Source organism: Spinacia oleracea, chromosome 2 (genome assembly GCF_020520425.1).
Source record: "Spinacia oleracea cultivar Varoflay chromosome 2, BTI_SOV_V1, whole genome shotgun sequence".
NCBI lineage: Eukaryota > Viridiplantae > Streptophyta > Magnoliopsida > Caryophyllales > Amaranthaceae > Spinacia > Spinacia oleracea.
In genome coordinates this window covers 107778503-107797475 of record NC_079488.1, presented here as the reverse complement: position 1 = coordinate 107797475, position 18973 = coordinate 107778503, and the positions used below count along the sequence as shown (strand labels likewise).

The following is an 18973-nucleotide window of genomic DNA, read 5'->3' as shown; positions in this document are numbered from 1 at the left end:
TTGAAAATTGGAGGAGATGGAGATTTGGGGCCTTTGGGGGGAAAATTGGTTGATTTTTGGTGGTTGTCGGTAGCGGCGCAACATGAGTGAGAAATTCGGGGATAGGTGGTGCGAAAAATCAAGGAGGGAGTTGGCTGGAGATGGTTTTAGGTTTTGGCAAGGGAGGTTGTTGCGCGCGTCGCACGGTGGGTGGGAAATTTGGGGAAATTGGTTTGGTGGTTACAGGTGGCGGCGCAGCTGGAGTGAGAAATTTGGGCATATCGAAGAGGGGGTTTGCTGGAGGGTGGTTTTAAGTTGTGGCAGAGGAGGTGATTGAGGTGGGTTCAATATGGTAGGACACCGAATGAGAAGCAGGAGGGAAGGGGGAGTATCTGGGTGGTTGCTTGCAATGGGTTTGGTGTTGATGGTTGCAGGTGGCGTAGAACCTAGAGAAAGATTGAGAAGGGGAAGCAAGAAGAGAAGGAGATTTTTTTTTTAATATGAAAATAGATATTAAAACCAATATATAAGCGACATGTGGCATTATTAATCTTAAAAAAAACTTGACCTGCTACTAAGGTTGTAGGTAAGATGAACTGTTTTGGGAAGAAATCCCCTAAACTTTGGATTATTTAGAATTAATCGATATGCCGTACTGTTAACAGAAGAGCGGCCAAATGTTGGATTATTTTTTACAAATTGTCCAAAATTTAATTATATAGGCGTGTTGTATTCTTTTAATTAACTCGGAATAATTACATGTTGGTGATTTTGATTTTCAAGTACTCATATAAACGTATATACTACTACGTACATATTAGTAATAAGCTACTACTAATAATAAAGCGGGACGAATAGTAATTTTTGGCAAGGAATAAGGATGCAAAAACACTTTGTAATGAGATAAAAATGCTCAAGCTCAAAGGGATATCAGATACTTATTAAATCATAGGCTTACATCAGACATTCAAACTACATATACTCGATCTTACGTATCAACTATCGAAAAATTGCAAATTCGATATTATTTGTGAAATTAAGAAATGCTATAGTCGAAGCGCATGGATAAGAAGATGATCGAGAAGCTTTGTAATCTCATAATCCAGAGCCAATGGCACGCCGTCGATGCGATTAATACCTACAAACTCCACCGGCATAAGGGTTTTGGGGATCCAACAAAAAGCAGATCATATTGTCACAACAACCATAAGCTCCAGGTATTCCACAAGTTCCCCCAACCGCCGTACATAAAAACCTAGTATTATCTCCAATGTATTGGGCCAATGTTGGACCTGTAATCATCAACAAATTACCACTAATGTTTAAGCTATAAATAATAAGGTAGTCCTTAAGAAATGAAGGAAACCATTTTTTTTATATCTACAGTAAATATATATTTCCTTTTATCTTGTAAATTAAAAATTGAAAAATAGAAGTTACAATCTAATTGGATACAAGAAACTTACTACACGTTGTTAGAAAAACTGCCAATATGACGCTAATGATGAAGAAGGTGGTGGAAATTTTCGCCATATGCTTAAAATTTGATAGTAAAATATTTAAACAAATTATTTAACGAAGAAAAATGTATTCTTTGTGATTACAAGTGTTGGTATGAACTATGAAAATTGCAACCTCATTTCACACTCATTTATAAAAACTAACTGTGACTTAATTTAGTAACCTATCTCATAAGTATTCTATTATAAGTGAATGTTTCCCCCTTTAATTGCTTACTAGTTCAACCCATTAGTTTCGCATTACCACATTTATTAAGTCTTAATAGCTCTATTCCTTGAGCTAATTCAAGTATGAAGTAGGAAGTAGAATTTTAGCAATATAGAAGTTAAATTAGTTGGATCAAGATTACAAATCAAGCATTTAAAGCTTGTTCTGGCTTGGTGATGTCCATGATCTGGTGGAAGTTCAATGGACAAATTTATGAATTATACTTTATAAATAATGGTCGTTTCAATTATTATCAACAATTTTTGTGTAAGATCGACTGACATAAAAAACCTCTTTGATGGCATCCTTAATGACAACATGTTATTGGGACACACGTTTGTGCATACATCCTGATATCATGTTGACATTGGCATTTTTTTTATAAAAAAGTTCATTGATTTTTTAAATTTGTTTCGTTATAACTTTTTGTGTTTGTTATTTTAGTACTAACTAAAGTAATGTAAAACATAAGCAATGCACCCTAGCTATGATGGTTGTTATATTCCAAGGCTCACAAAAGTGACAATATAACGTGATTCTTTTTGACTCAAACGTACGAGACTATAATGAATATAGTAGACAAATGATAAGTAACGGGACAAATTCTCGGGGATCAAACGTTTTATATACTATCTACAAACATGAAACTAAAAGTACACTTCATTTCAAATAAATAACAGGTTGACTGGGGGTTTTTGCAAAACTTGCCACTAATCGCACACAGTGGTGGAGCCACGAGGATGCAACGGTGGTCAACTGACCACCCAAAAAGTCTTAAAAATTTATGAAAAATATTACTTGATGTGGCCTAATTGAAAAATTCCACCCTGAACCTACCAAAGAACGACACATGGCCTTTACATGCTAGGAAAGACCACACCCACGTAATAAACCTTTTCTAAAAAGTAGCAACGGGGGCCTTAAGACTATCGTTGGCAAGCCCACAATGAAAAGGCACACTAAGCCCTTTTATCCCAAAGTAGACCAGATAAGGACACATGTCCTTATCTCTGAGGTCAGTCAATCATATAGCTAAGGTTTTGGGACCAATTCCCAAAACCCTGGGTATATATATAGTTCAGATCCCAAGGTAAAGGGGCATTTAGTTCATTCCGACTTACCTTAAACTATTCTGCTTTACCTTCTCTCTACAAATTACTTCTCTCTCTAACCTATACTTACTTAGGCATCGGAGGGAATATTCCTACGGGAATATTCTTGTTTTGCAGGTTGCAGGAAATTGTGTCAGCGCATACTTGATACCTCCGAGGAAAGAGTGACACTTCAGCACCAACAAAGTTCCCACAACATTTGGCGCTGTCTGTGGAGAGGTATAGTATCATGGAGGAACTGCAATCTGACGGTGAGGGGCATCATGGCAACTCAGGAGAAAGGCATCCGCGGGAGAGGAGTCAACACCATATAGAAGAGGCTAATCGGATTGCCAATGCAGGGAGTACTCCCCGCTAGGGGTGTTCAAAAATACCCGACCCGTTGACCCGTTGACCCGACAAAAATAAACCGGGTAATTTTCTTATTTTTCTGAAATTAACGGGTCGGGTACCCAACCCGGGAGTTTATCCAGGGATCCGGGTCGGGGCATGGGCCATTACTTTACTGAAACGGGTACCCGGTTACCCGCTAATTTGTTTTTCTAAAAAAGATGTTGAGACAGTTAGCTATACTCGGTAGGGTTTATTTTCATTTCCTTTCTTTTAGCCAGCCGCACAAACTCACTGACTCACCCAAACTCCTCTCTAAACTCATGTCTCTCTCATTCTTCCTCTCCTTCTCTTCCAATTCTCATACACACTCAATTTCACTCACAAACTAGATCATCGAATACATCGTACAACACCACCACCACATGTTCCGTCAGCTCCACCACTCCACCACACAAATGCATCAACCCCCTCCGCCGCTCCACTGCACCAGCCCCACCGCGCCGCCGCACTCCCATTTATTGTTTCTTAATCAATGGTTGGTTTCCTTCTGTTTATTTTCTCATGTTCTTTTTCAAATTATATGGGGCTATATCTTAGTTGGAGGGATGTTCTCTAATTCTAGTACTAGTTCTTTGTTTGTAAAAAAATTTGTTGCATATTCAAAATACAGAGAAAAGTTATCTCAATGTGAAGAATTTGACTTAGTTCTCTTCAAATTTTGATGAGAAAATGTACTAATGTCTCAGATTCGTAGTTAATGGGCTTATTTTAAAGTTTCGAACATAATTCCGTAGAAATTAAATGGAAGCGAATTAAATCCGGGTACCCTGTTACTTGACCCGGGAATTCGGGTACCCGAAAAGCGGGTACCCGATTTTCGCGGGTCGGGTCATGGGCCTCTTTTTTCACTACCCGACAAAGCGGGTACCCGGTCTTTCGGGTACCCGAAAAGGCGGGTACCCGGTAATGTACACCCCTACTCCCCGCCGCGTCCAGGAAGTCGAAGTAACTATTGAAGAGGAACCGGACGTCGGGGCACCTCCTCCTGGTGGACAACTAAGCCCTAGCATAAAAGACACGGTACTTGATGAAAATCTAGATCTGCCGGTTTCAGTAGGAGCGCTGCGAGAAATTCTGGTCGGATTCTAGCAAAAGATGAACCAAACCTTTCAACTACATATGAGCACCACGCTGCCAGATGAAATACGGAGGAATATGTTGATCTACAATACTGAAAAGACGGCCCCACACGGACCCTTCAGCCTCGGCGTCAACTGGATAAGCAGAATGTTGCTTAGGACTAATGTCTGGAGAACAGGAGAAAGTTCTTGTAACACCCCGTATTTTAAGCCCATTTTTATTATTCTGTAATTACAATTGTTAACGTAATTACGTCCTAAATTTTTTCGATCTATTTTACTTATCCTATTATGTCTATCTTTTTAGTGTAACATAATATCAATTATTTATGCCCAATTTATTTTTCATACGATGAGTATGAGTTTGCTCCTTAGTCCGTTTTATTTCCCAAAATCTGATTTGTTTCTATCCTAAGTTCATAAAATTACCAATTTGCCATTATTCAATTGAAGAATCAAAGACACAAATAGACACTTTTGTGTTGTCTAACTTCTTTCTTCCTCCTCATACATGTCAATGGAGGAGTTTGCCACCCAAAATTTTGACTTCTCTTTGTCTCACATTTCAGTCATGTACATTGCAAATCCCATTTTTTTCTTCCTCTTGTATGCGTGGCAAAACTAGAAACTTTAATTGATAAATGTCTTATTATTTCTTATACTTCTATGACTCACCAAGTCTCACAAATCCTATAAATTAGAAACCAATCAGTCATCTTCAACCTCAAAACAACCCATCTTCAATTTTTTTGAGTTTATTATCAATTTTAATAGGGTATTTTACCATTTCTTTTCTCCTCCATTTTCGTGAACTATGGCTGCCATAGCCAAGTATTATAAGCTTTCTCTGCCACTGTTCTCATAAGAACACTAATTAAAAACCCAAAAATTTCAAACCCGAAATCCGAATTGTTTAATTTTCTCTCACCTCTGTTTCACCACCGCGGCACCGCCGTCGAGCCACCACCATCTACCGGCGAACCTTTCTTGCCGCCACCCTTTTCGGCCTCCCTGTTATGTGCCATCGAGATAATAAAGCTGCTATGGCTTCCTCTCTTTTTTTCGTTGTTTCTCTGTTACTGCTTATGCCTCTTTTATGTCAAACCAACCAAATTAAAGGGGAAGAGAAGCTGCTACTTATTACTTGGATTAATATTGGAAGTGGGCCAACGGATAAAGTAGGAGTTAATTTTCTTTGTGGGCTTTGACCAAAGTTAAGAGGAAAGCTACATAAGTGCTCCATAACTCCTACATTGTTAGTGATATTGGAGATTATTAAAAACTTTTATTAACCAAATGATTAACTTTTACTATTGTTTATCTTGAGGTTTATTAAGGTTATGGCCAAAGGAGACTATTAATACAAAGAGCTTATGGATGTAGCTTATTGGAAGTCCAAATAAGGTGGTTAAATGAGAAGCTATAGAGGTAATTTTTATGTCCAACATTTATATGTATGCCCGTATGTGTTAAAATATGTGATTATGTGACTATCATGTGACTTATGTGCTAAATGATATGATGTACTCCCTCCGTCCCAAATTAGTTGTTACACTTACCTTTGCACAAAGTTTTAGGTGATAAGTGGTTGTTTGGTTATCAATTGTTATTTTATTGAAAAAGTAGATGTGATAGGATTTAGTGGTGTATTTTTTTTAAATTTAGTGGGAAGAGAGAGACAATATAATAATTGTGGGGTCATTTCTAATTTAGAAGTGTACGTAACAACTAATTTGGGACGGACGAAAAAGGAAAGTGTAAGAACTAATCTGGGACGGAGGGAGTATGATTTAAAGTTTACGAGTATGATTACGATAATATGTTATTATTTATTATTTTATGATGTTAATGACGTTGTTCGGAAATAATTATGATACTTATAAAGTTATTTTAAAGAAAGACGATGTTGTTTTTGTCGGCATGGAAAAGTGAACTGAACTAGTAAATGGGCAAGTTACAGGTGGAGGCAAGTTAAAGTCAAAGTTAAAGTTAAATGGGAACTAGTTCCCCCCTGCATGATGAAAGAAAAGTCCGACAAAGCCTGTACTTGCCAATGAGCTGTAAAGAAAATATTTCCTTGCCGACACATATTTTCAAGATAACGAGATTAAGTTATTTCCGAACAATAAATGCTAATATATGATCTGTGTCAAATGATTTTCGAAAATAAAACCGTTTTGACGGGCTGGAGTAATATTACTGAATTTTCCACTCATTTTTTGAAATATTCTGTGTTTTTCTTGTTTTCTATTTATATGACGATGTACAAGTTCGATTAAGGAGCTCGAGTTGCTCAAGTCAAAGTTACTACTGTAGCCAGTACTTTATTATGGAGATTTTGAGACAAGAAATTATTTATTATGGAAATCCTATTACTGGGTTTTTTATTATGAGAATATAGAATTATATTTATTTTGGGAATATTGTATTATTTGAAGAATGTTATTGAGGATTATTTTATTTGTGGGCCCATACCCACAGGTCCCAATATTATTTTATGCCTAATTCCGCTGCTAATGATCAGTTAAGTACCTTTATTATCGATAATTAAGGTACCGAAAAGTCGGGGCGTAACAGTTCTCGTCCAATAACTAGCAGGGGAGCTAGTCCTTTGGCAGAACGTCCGGTCGGGGTCCGTGGAAATCGATCCCCTAGCACGGCGAGAACAACTAGCTCGGCCAGTTTCCTGAGTAAATCCATCAACCACTATGCACCCGTCAGCAAGGCGGCAAGAGCACTATGAGGCCGAGTCGGAATTATCGGACACCAAGTCAACCCCTGTCATAGAACACCATCATTTTTACCCCTCCACTCGAGGGCAAACTCATATAACCTCTCCTAGAGTCGGGGTGCGCCACCGAATGACTTCCAGCCATCGCGAACCTACTTATCACATTCAGCAAGGATTGGATTACCTGACGCTAAGGCGCATGAGCACTCCTTTCTGCGAGGCTATAATGAACACTCCCAAAGAGCCTAAGGTTAAGACTCCTACCATTGAGGCTTATGATGACACCTCTGACCCGGATATGCACTTAGTTGCATGCATACCGTCACCATATGTACGTATAAGGGACCAATGAGGCTACATGGTGCAAATACTTTCCGGCCACCCTTAAGGTGTCGCATCCAAATGGTTCGAACGGTTGCCAACAGGATCAATTGCCTCCTTCAATTAGCTAGAGACACTATTTTCCACTAGGCTTATGGCATACAAGGAAGAAAGGAAAACGAGTATGCATCTAGGCCACATTTAGCAGGGGAAGGACGAATCTTTGTGAAGCTATGTCAAATGCTTCAACTTAGAAGCAGGACAAATTCCAGATTTGCCCGATGGCGTCTCCTTCGATGTGGGTTGTTATTTTAGAAAATGTATCAATCCAAAAAGTAATAGTATCACTTAAATTTGCCACAATAAATAACATATAGTAGTGATTATAATCGATACGATAGGTATCTAATAGCATCAATTGCATTCGCTACTATAACTACCAACAACATCGATTCATTTGCAACTAAAACTAATGTATTTGGTATGTGAAATTAGGGAATTATAGTAGCGATTATAATCGCTACAATAATCGATACTATTATATATAGTATTTCGTATCGATTGTTTTGCCCTACCCCATTGAATGTAATAATCGCTACTAAAGGCTACAGCAACGGTGGCTACCGCCTCGAATAGCTAACTGTTGAGGAGTGTTTTCGTAGCGAATATAATCGCTACAAAAGTCCAAAATAATCACCACGAAAGCCCTTTTTTTTCTTGTAGTGGTTGTGTACACTACAACCTATACATATATAGGCCCTCAATCTTAAATACTAACTGAATACATCATTGGTAGGTACTAGCTGGTACATAATTATTATCTAGCCCACCAAAACATTAAGGAAATTTTGAAAAAAAATAATCCAACCTTTGGCCGCTCTTCTATTAACAGTACGACATATCGATTAATTCTAAATAATCCAAAGTTTATGGGTTATCTTCCCAAAACAGTCCATGACCTGTTGGTAAGCTGATGAACAAGTCAAAACGACATGTGCCTTTGTCTAATTGGTTTTTATTCTTTTAATTTTTAATTTTTAAGATTTTGTTTTTAATTTTAATTTTAATTTTAATTTTAACTTTAACTTAATTTTTTTTTTTTGAAAATCATTCTATTTCTCTCTTCCTCTCTCCTTTGTCTGACTTCTTTCTCAATCCTCCATTCCTTCTTCTTCACCCTCCTTTGATTCTCCTTCATCTCCTCTTTCATCTCCTCTCCTCTCCCATAGTTCCATGAAAACCCCTTCCTCATATCAATTTATATTCTATGCAACAATAGTGAGTTTAAAAATCACCACCAACCTTCTCCCTCCCCTGTCCATCTCCACCGTTACAACCACCATCTTCGACTCATACAACCACCATCTTCGACTCACCCACTCCCTAGAATTGCCGCAATTTTCTTACCCGTTTTCGATATGTTCCCTCCCTCACTCACATTCATATATCCATAATTTGGGTCTCCTTTAAAAATTTCAAAAAAAAAAAAATATAATTTATGTTGAAAATTGGAGGAGATGGGGATTTGAGGCCTTTCGGGGAAAAATTGGTTGATTTTTAGTGGTTGTCGGTGGGTGGCGGCGCAACAGGAGTGAGAAATTTGGGGCTAGGTGGGGCGAATAATCGAGGAGGGAGTTGGCTGGAGGTGGTTTTAGGTTTTGGCAGGGGAGGTTGTTGCGCGCGTTGCGCGGTGGGTGGAAAATTGGGGGAAATTGGTTTGGTGGTTACAGGTGGCGGCGCAGTTGGAGTGAGAAATTTGGGCATATCGAAGAGGGGGTTGGCTGGAGGGTGGTTTTATGTTGTGGCAGGGGAGGTGATTGAGGTGGGTTCAATATGGTAGGACAACAAATGTGAAGCAGGAAGGAAGGGGGAGTAGCTGGGTGGTTGCTTGCAATGGGTTTGGTGTTCATGGTTGCAGGTGGCGATACAGTGGTGGTTATGGTGGATTCTAGTGAAGAAGAAAAAGATTGAGAAGGGGAAGCAAGAAGGGAAGGAGATTTTTTTTTAATATGAAAATAGATATTAAAACCAATATATAAGGGACATGTGGCATTCTTAATCTTAAAAAAACTTGACCTGCTACGAAGGTTGTAGGTAAAATGAATTGTTTTGGGAAGAAATTCCCTAAACTTTGGATTATTTAGAATTAATCGATATGTCGTACTGTTAATAGAAGAGCGGCCACAGGTTGAATTACTTTTTACAAATTTTCCAAAATTTAATTATATAAAGTAGCGTGTTGTATTCTTTTAATTAACTCGGAATAATTACATGTTGGTGATTTTGATTTTCAAGTACTCGTACAGTCGTATATACTACTACGTACGTACTAGTAATAAGCTACTACTAATAATAAAGCGGGACAGATAGTAATTTTTGGCAAGGAATAAGGATGTGAAAACACTTTGTAATGAGATAAAAATGCTCAACCTCAAAGGGATACCAGATACTTATTAAATCATAGGCTTACATCAGACATTCAAACTACATATACTCAATCTTACGAATCAACTATCGAAAAATTGCAAATTCGATATTATTTGTGAAATTAAGAAGTGCTATAGTCGAAGTGCATGGATAAGAAGATGATCGAGAAGTTTTGTAATCTCGTAATCTAGAACCAATGGGACGCCGTCGATGCAATTAATACCTACAAACTCCACCAGCATAAGGGTTTTGGGGATCCAACAAAAAGCAGATCATATTGTCACAACAACCATAAGCTCCAGGTATTCCACAAGTTCCACCAACCGCCGTACATAAAAACCTAGTATTATCTCCAATGTATTGGGCCAATGTTGGACCTGTAATCATAAACAAATCACCACTCATGTTTAAGCTATAAATAATAAGGTAGTCCTGAAGAAATGAAGGAAACCATTTTTTTTATATCTACAGTAAATATATATTTTCTTTTATCTTGTAAATTGAAAAATAGAAGTTGCAATCTAATTGGACACAAGAAACTTACTACACGTTGTTAGAAAAACTGCCAATATTCAGCTAATGATGAAGAAGGTGGTGGAAATTCTCGCCATTTGCTTAAAATTTGATAGTAAAATATTTAAACAAATTATTTAACGAAGAAACTGTAGAAAAATGTATTCTTTGTGATTATAAGTGTTGATATGAACTATGAAAATTGCAACCTCATTTCGCACTCATTTATAGAAACTAACGTAACTTAATTTAGTAACATATCAAATAAGTATTCTATTATAAGTAAATATTTTCCCCTTTAATTTCTTACTAGTTCAACCCCTTAGTTTCGCATTACCACATTTATTAAGTCTATAATAGCTCTATTTCTTGAGCTAATTCAAGTTGAAGTAGGAAGTAGAATTTTAGCAATATAGAAGTTAAATTAGTTGGATCAATATTACAAATTAAGCATTTAAAGCTTGTTCTGGCTTGGTGATGGTCCATGATCCGGTGGAAGTTCATTGGACAAATTTATGAATTATATTTTATAAACAGTGGTCGTTTCAATTATCAATAACTTTTGTGTAAGATCGACTGACACAAAAAACCGCTTTGATGGCATCCTTGATGACAACCTGTTGGGACACGTGTTTGTGTAGACATCCTGATATCATGTTGACATTGGATTTTTTTTTTTTTAAAGTTTATTAATTTTTTAAAATTGTTTTTCTATAACTTTTTGTGTTTGTTTTTTCAAGTACTAACTAAAGTAATGTAAAACATAAGCGATGCACCCTAGCTATGATGGTCATTATATTCCAAGGCAAAAGTGACAATATAACGTGATTCTTTCTGACTCAACCTTATGACACTATAATGAATATAGTAGACAAATGATAAGTAAGGGGTCAAACTCTCGGGAATCAAACGTTTTCTATATATACTATCTAGAAACATGCAACTACAAGTACACTTCATTTCGGGGTTTTCGCAAAACTTGTCACTAATCGCACGCAGTGGTGGAGCCACGTGGGTGCAAAGGTAAAGTTTTAAAATTTTATTAAAAATATTACTAATTTAGTTGTTGACTGTACATTTGTAGTTACTGATTGTATAGTTTTAGCCGTTGACAGTATATTCTATGATTGATGATATATTATTAAAATGCAATATTGTTTTCTGGAAAATTTGTTAGAAATGACCTTTTAAAACACAAAAATTGTGACAAAGAACCTTTTAAAAAAAGTTGTGACATAGAGCCCAATTCGTTTTTTTTGTTGTGAATAAGGACCAAAGACTATTTTCCAGTGGTCAACGCCAATTTTCCGGCGTTGACCGACGCGTGGCGTGCACGTGTTCCTTTTTTAACATTTTTTAATGATTCCCTCCATTTACCCCCCTATTTGATCAACCTAACTTACTAAGATTAAAAAAAAAAATCGATACTCTCTCCTCAAGGCTGTGCTGCATCGCCATTTTCTTCCTCCTTCAATCCACGAATTTCCTCTCTGCAGTTCAAATCAAACAAATTCGAGCAACCCCTTTTCTTTTCGTGCAATTTCGTACAAGGTAACAGTAAAAGCCGCAACTTTTTGCTCAATTTTCCCCAATTTTTTGTACTCTTGAAATTAGGGTTCTTGAGCGAAAATGACAGAGGAGAGAGAATTCGTACCTTAATCAATGATGAGATGCTTTAAATTCGACTTCAACAACCCTTGTTCATTGTGCAGAGCATCGAGGAGAGAGAAAAATGAAGTTTTTTTTAAGTTACTGGGTAGTTGGGTCAAATAGGGGGGGGGGATGGGAGGAAATCATTTTAAAAAAAAAATTGTTAAAAAAGGAACACGTGCAGGCCACACACCGGTCAACGCCGGAAATTTGGCTTTGACCACCGAAAAATAGTCTTTGGTCCTTATTCACAACAAAATTTTTTTTTTTTGTGTTTTAAAAGGTCATTTCTGACAATTTTTTGTAAGTGGTTGATTGTATATTTGTAATTGTTGATTATGTATTAATCTATATTATTAAAGCAGAGTGGTGACTGGTGAGGAATGTGGGGGCTCCAAAACTCCCATCCTCATCTCTCATGCTTTGTTATTTAAGGAAACTTAGTAAATAAAATAATTTAATAAATCAGCAAAATTACCCCTCACATAATTAATGGGGAGCCTAAATTGGAAATAACCACAATAAAAGGAAATTAAAGGAAATGAAAGAATAAGGAAACAATTTAGAACAATGATTCACTTTCAAATTCCATGACAAATTTATGGTACAAAATGAAAACGTTACATATTTTAGCTTCTATAAGAAAAAAAATTAACATATTTTAGCCATGAAAGATCGAATTCTACATAGGTACACAATACGAAAATAAAATGGAAATATCATAACTTTGGCAGAATTATACATTGAAAATCAAATTACACAAAATTACTTCTAAGCCTACATGCACAATTGTACAAATTATCAATAGCTCTACATTTTCTACTTGCCGCTACATTTTAATTTCCCTACCATTGTAATATGCATGTCTATATTCTACCAAATCTCATGCCGGCCATTCTAAACAAATTAAATTGGCAAACTCCAACAAAAAGGGAAAAAAAAAATAACACATAAGAATATGAAGAAAAATATATCAACTAAGGATTAGATCAATTAAAAATAAATTTACATCTAAAGAAAATTAAAGCAGAATAAGAGGAACTAGATTTGAGAAGTTATTAAATCTTGAGAAATGACGTTTGTCGAAAGCAAATCGCCTTTTCAACCATCTAAACAGAATTGAAGCATAAAATGAACTAAACTGAACTGAATTTATTGAACCTGAACTAAATTAAACTTATTAAAATTAAATTAAACTGAACTGATATTATAAAAATTTGAACTGCATTGAAATCTTGAAGAAAAAAAAAAGTCCAAAAGAACACGGTGTTAGTACCCCCAATTTCATTTCTTCAATTTCATAACTACTGTACTAGACTACTAGCCAGAACAACTTCATAGTTGATACTTGATAGTACCCTCAATTTAATTTTTTCAATCAAAAGAGACAAGTGAGACAACAAAATGAGACCGTGCACTGTACGAACCAGAACAACTTGAAATAAAACAAATAAAAAGTAAAATGGGAAAGCACGTGCCAAGACCCTCCCGGCAAAACAGACAGGATTAGTACAATTAAAATACTGTTAACACACCTGATACTTAAAACCCACAGACTTTTTATTTTTATTTTTATTTTTATTTTTATTTTTTGGTCCTATATTCGAGAATCCTCGACGATACCTTCTCTTCCCCTCCAAATTCAAAAATTTTGTTTCACATTTCTCTCCCTCTCACAGGTATCTAATCTACTTCGTCTTCGATTTTATTAATCTCCGTATTTTTTGTTCATTCAATTCTGAACTAATTTTGTGTAAATTTAGGGTTAGGGTTTAATTTATTTCCCCCAATTAAGTTTGCAGAAACTGCGAAATTAAGAAGTGGAGAATTTTTAATAAAAATGCAGCAGCCAACTCCTTCAATGATGTCTGTTATGCCTGCGTTTCCTCCAGCTAATATCACTACTGAGCAGATTCAAAAGGTTCTTTTCCCTCTCTTTTTTCTAGAAAGTTCTGTGTTTATTTTCTAAAAATAAGATTATGATCTGCGATTAATTCATTTAGTATTTGCTTATTTTGATTTAGGAGTAATTAAATTATTGATTACTTTGATGGGTTTCCATTTTTTGATTTTTAAAAATCCGTTCGAATAATAGTGGCAAGATTATGGCATTTTAGTGCAAGTTGAATAACTTCTCGAAATGCTCTAGATCAATTTTGGTGGTACTTTCAAATTTGGTTATTGTGAATTTGTGACTGGGTGTTTAGATATTACTATTCTTGGTGCCCCTAATTGTAGTATTGATGTTGGGCTTAATAATTGTTGTCCTGGCGGTTATGCTAGTGAACCTTGAATATGGTGTTTAGATGTTATGTAGTGAATGTTAATGGTTTCTGTGATTTGATGACTACAGTGATAGGGAGTACAGTATTGCTACCTTCCTGTACTTCACAAGTGTCAGCTTCTGTGGGTAGCTCACAATTGTCGACAATCAAGTGATCAACTTGTTATATTTGGTCTTAACATGCCAATTATTGCCAAATCATTGATATGACCTTCTAACTATAGGATGTTAGGCACATTACTCTAGGATTTTCTAAATTGCAATAAACCGACCATGGTTGTGGCTTTTGGGTCAGAGAATGTGAGTGTCGATGGTAAATACGGCAATCAGCGGTCTTCACTTGCTCATACTAAAGCTGGCCGACATTATCCACTAGAAAAGGAGTGGGTTTTCGGTGTTATGGCTACCTGAAAGACTTAGGACAGGAATTGGAAAAAGGATAAGGAGCTTTAGGCAATCATAGTTTCATTGACTTTTGGCTGGACACAATGAGTGATGGCTGGTTGGCTGACTGTTTTTCCAGGGGAGGTCCAAGCTGAAGGACGAGCGATGGCTGGTTGGAACCATTGTTATATGGGAGTTAGAAAATGAAGGGATCATCACTCAGTAAACATACATGTTCGCTGATGCAGGAAGTATGAGGCTTTACCTGAATAGGGGTTTGGTGGTTGGTACTATAGGAGAATATGTGTTCGGTAGCGGGAGGACAGAGTATAGTACCGAATGATAAATCTATTGAGATATTAGAAAATCCAGTTAGCAACTTCACTAGCATTTCTGAATTCTGAGTTTATAGTATAGGACCGAATGATAAACCTATTGGAGAACAGAGATATGTCTATCGCTCTAGAATTTTATGGAAATGTTGCATTAAATGTGTGTGCCCCCATGTCCAAATCATCTCAACCTTTGTATTGAATACAGAGCAAAATATCCCAAGAACACGAAGGGTTTGTGACATGCAAAAGTTCAGCAAAACTAAGATGCTAATTTTATAATTATTTTGTACCATAGTTACACACCATTAAGTTTATAAGAAGGTGCATAATTATTGAAATATGTGAATGAATACAAGTCAAAGACTTCTTGGTTTAGTGTTTTAAAAGATTGCGAGGTTGAAATTTGTGCTTTTTACGTGTGTTTCAAGTCTTGCAAACGGTAATCGAATCTGGCTCGCAATCTTTGGGGCTAGCCAATCCCTTACAATGTTTTAGGATATAATTAATATCTTTGCTTTTGTTTGGAAATGTTTTCTGCTCTACTTAAATGGTCTGCGATTCTACGACGTGCTTAGAAGATGTGATCGATGTGCCTTCACATTTCTTGTGTGGTTAGAATTATCTAGTCAAGGGGTTTATTATTTTCGCATATATTCTTGCAGGGAATCATGATTTACTTCTGCTTTAGGTTTTCCTGCTTTTCCAGGTTTCTTATGTTTTAGATCTATTTAGAGGAACAGGACATTATCTTTTATAAAACATTACTTAAGTATGTGTTAATGTAGGTCAAGCTCCAGCTCCTATCTACCCATTGATGTGCCTTGTCATCCGACTCTAGTTAAATCAGCACTCGGGCTTTACTACAGTTTCTTTTTTGAATTTTAGCTGAGCTTTTACACTGCATAGCCATTACATGACCAAAATCAATATGAGTACTCTTTGTGTCAGTTCTGAACTTCTGATTATGAGTGCATGCTATATCAGTCAACTGAGTGTCTAATTGTATAAGTTGACAGCTTCAGGAATAGGCCAATTTTCAGGGAAAATCACCTTCTCAATTGCACTTGGTTTTCTTCCTTCCACGCGGCTTTCTATATGAAGTTTGTGGACCCTTCTTACCTTTGTCACACATAGTTCCTTGTACGCACAGCTTCTCTTCTAGTTAGAGGAACCTGGATTGTCAAACTAAATTAAATATTTTCTTGTATTGTATTTTAGCTTTTTGTGTTCATTTTGATATAGGCAATGCTAATGAATCCTTCGTTCAGAATCTAGAAGCTCTTCTTACTTGATGATTCTTTGCGCTGCATTTACATTGTGTTCTATTTCTATTGGACTGAAATTTACCACTTGGATTCAGTTTTTCCACTTATGTTTTGTGCTGTATCATTGGACAGTTGTGCTTGATTTATATCATGAATAAAAGTAGTGTATGCTCTGTAAACTCAGCCTTCAACGAATAAAAGCAGATCTATACCCATGTCGGAATTCTGTCAACTATTACCTGGGAAAACTATGTTGTGTATGTTTAAATTGTTTATCATCATGGAACTTTGTAATGATTGTTGTGCATTAGGCTTCTTTTCTCCTTTCATGCGCCTGACATGGATTCCGTCTGTTTGTCAAGTACTTCCAACATCTGGAGCACAAAAAGTACAAGTATAAAAATTCTACTCCGTTATCACCTTTCTTCTCTTTCAGACTACAGCTACCCTTCTCCCCCCTCAATAATTTTTTTTTTTTTGGGAAAAAGGAGGTTCTTCCATGATCAGCCTGATTGAATGGAACAGTTCACATGTCCGCTTTGGATCATCACGACCTGTCATAATCTTGAAATTCATTTTGTATGTTTGACCTTGACGGATTGACAGTTATGTAACCTTATCTGGGTTTTGTGTATGATCGGGCTGCTTCACTACATGGCAGCATAGAGAAATTAGACTGACTCTACTGGTGACTGTTTAAGATTTTATTTATTTGGGTATAAGTATCATTTGCAATCTCCCGTGTAATATGGGACATTTTATACAAGTCACGTGCATTTTTCTTTCCCGAGTTCTGATCTTATGTTTATATTCTATTGCAGTATCTTGATGAGAACAAAAAGTTGATCCTGGCTATATTGGATAATCAAAACCTTGGGAAGCTAGCTGAGTGTGCTCAGTAAGTTGCTGCTTAAGTTTTGTGCTGCCTGCTGTTCTATCTGTTTCTTTCCTGCTATTCTGGTGAAACCATTTGACAGTTTTTTTATTAGTTGGATTTGGATCTGTTTGAACAGCTTTTGCTTTTCAGAAACATATGAACTGGTAATTACGCACCTTACATCCATGTGGTTGCTTCTCTACATTTACCTTTTCTCAATCCTTGTCAATAATGGTTCCTTCCTGCATGCTGTTAACAGTTTGGCCCCTTTCTCCCCCCCCCCCCCCCTCCCCCTTTCCTTCTGAATCACTCTCCGTTATATGGGTAATAACTCCAGGGTAATGAGCCCTAGTACCAGGGGCATTATAACAATAAGCCATCAAAAAGACATAAAGTGGTTTCTTTGAGTTCAGAGATACTAGCCAACCGTTCATACAAAAATTATATAATCAGCTATCAAGCTATTGTTGCTCTTTTGAGCGGGTAGCTCATGGAAAAAAAAGTGAAAAGGTAAAATATATAAAATTATATATTAAATAAAAAATTATAGGGAGGTACAAGGTATTGTAACATATCTATGGAAAACTTTGTAGTTTAAAAGCATTGTAGCTAGAAATTTGATGTGGCAAATTATGCTACACCACCTTGTAGCTAACCAATGGAGTTGCTCTAAGTAGTCTGCATAACTGCATAAGGCCATGCCCAGATGCTTGCTTTATATTAGCATGTGATGGCATAAGCATAAGGCCCAAAGAAGTTAACATATACCTCGGGGGCCTAAAGCGATTCATACTTCAGCAGATTGTTACTAGGAATGATTGCCACTATCTCGTAACTTCTTCAGTCTTAGGCAATGCTGTTTTTACCTATCCAACTAATCTTTTATTTGTTCTGCAGATATCAAGCACAGCTTCAGAAAAACTTGATGTATCTGGCTGCAATAGCTGATGCTCAGCCTCAGGTGGCTGCAGTACCTGCCCAAGTATGCTTGCTTACATCATCACTTTACTGACCATATGCCAATGCTGTAATCTTTGTGCTTATGCATAGAACGTTACCTGCAGGTGGCCCCACATCCTGCTATGCAACAAGGAGCATACTACATGCAGCAGCAAGCGGCTGCTGCAATGGCTCAACAGCAAGGTGTTTTCCCTCCTAGGATGCCCGCACAGTTCACAAATCCACTTCATGAGCAACAACTTCAGCAACAACATCAGCAACAACCTCATGTACACCACCAGCAGCAGGCCAACCCTGGGCAAATGAACTTTAGACCCGCGGGACCTAGTGATGGGATACATCCCATGCAACCTGAAGCGATGCATGGGGGTGGTAACGGTGGTGGGCCACCTGTGTCAAGTGACACACGTGGTGGAAACAAGCAAGATGGCCCTGAGGTAGGGTCCACAGGGGACGGACAAGGAAATCTGGGTGGGGGTGCCGGACGCGATAGTGAAGGGGAACCATGACAATGCCTTAACAACTTTTAGGCATATGAATGTTGATAAGTAGGGATATGTGTGTCTCCACACAAGAAGACGATGGTCGATGGCGGTGGTCTAGCCTCATCTTTGGTAAGCTTGAAATAGGAAGTGTAATTTTCTTGTTTGTTTGTTTGTTAATTTAGCCAAAGTTAGTGAAAGATGTAGTGTTTCTGTTATGGTTGTTAATTTGTTATGTCCTATAACATGTTGGCAAAAATTAAAGTCCAGCATTACCAAATCATGCCAAGTATGATTCTAGACCACCTTTATCTATGGAATAGATTGATGTTTGATCTTCCTTAGGGTTGTGCCGCGGGTGTGGATTTGCAGCTGTGCCAGAAAAGTCATCTTGAAGTAAACTGCCTTCTCTCCCTCTCTTTTACTCACTCGTATCATTTAACACGATGTTAA

General features: G+C 37.0%; 1 protein-coding gene and 2 long non-coding RNA genes across 5 annotated transcripts; 1 reads left to right on the top strand and 2 right to left on the bottom strand.

Annotated features, from left to right (window-relative positions):
• Positions 1-889: 889 nt before the first annotated feature.
• On the bottom strand, positions 890-1612 carry LOC130467167 (uncharacterized). Its single transcript, XR_008927326.1, has 2 exons — positions 1446-1612; positions 890-1271 (listed from the first exon to the last, which is right to left on the bottom strand). It is a non-coding gene; the product is annotated as an uncharacterized lncRNA (long non-coding RNA).
• Positions 1613-9754: 8142 nt separating this feature from the next.
• Positions 9755-10486, bottom strand: LOC130467166 (uncharacterized). The gene is made up of 2 exons (XR_008927325.1): positions 10315-10486; positions 9755-10147 (listed from the first exon to the last, which is right to left on the bottom strand). It is a non-coding gene; the product is annotated as an uncharacterized lncRNA (long non-coding RNA).
• Positions 10487-13458: 2972 nt separating this feature from the next.
• LOC110786734 (GRF1-interacting factor 2) lies at positions 13459-18860 on the top strand. 3 transcript variants are annotated; one of them, XM_021991310.2, is made up of 5 exons: positions 13459-13612; positions 13729-13854; positions 17023-17099; positions 17976-18060; positions 18143-18860. In XM_021991310.2, the coding sequence occupies exons 2-5, from the start codon at positions 13774-13776 to the stop codon at positions 18545-18547; spliced, it is 648 nt and encodes a 215-aa protein (XP_021847002.1). In that variant the 5' UTR covers positions 13459-13612; positions 13729-13773; the 3' UTR covers positions 18548-18860. The 3 variants fall into 3 exon arrangements, with proteins under 3 accessions (XP_021847002.1, XP_021847015.1, XP_021847008.1); XM_021991323.2 differs by having other exon boundaries at positions 13473-13612; positions 13736-13854; XM_021991316.2 differs by lacking the exon at positions 13459-13612 and having other exon boundaries at positions 13707-13854.
• The last annotated feature ends 113 nt before the right edge of the window (positions 18861-18973 follow it).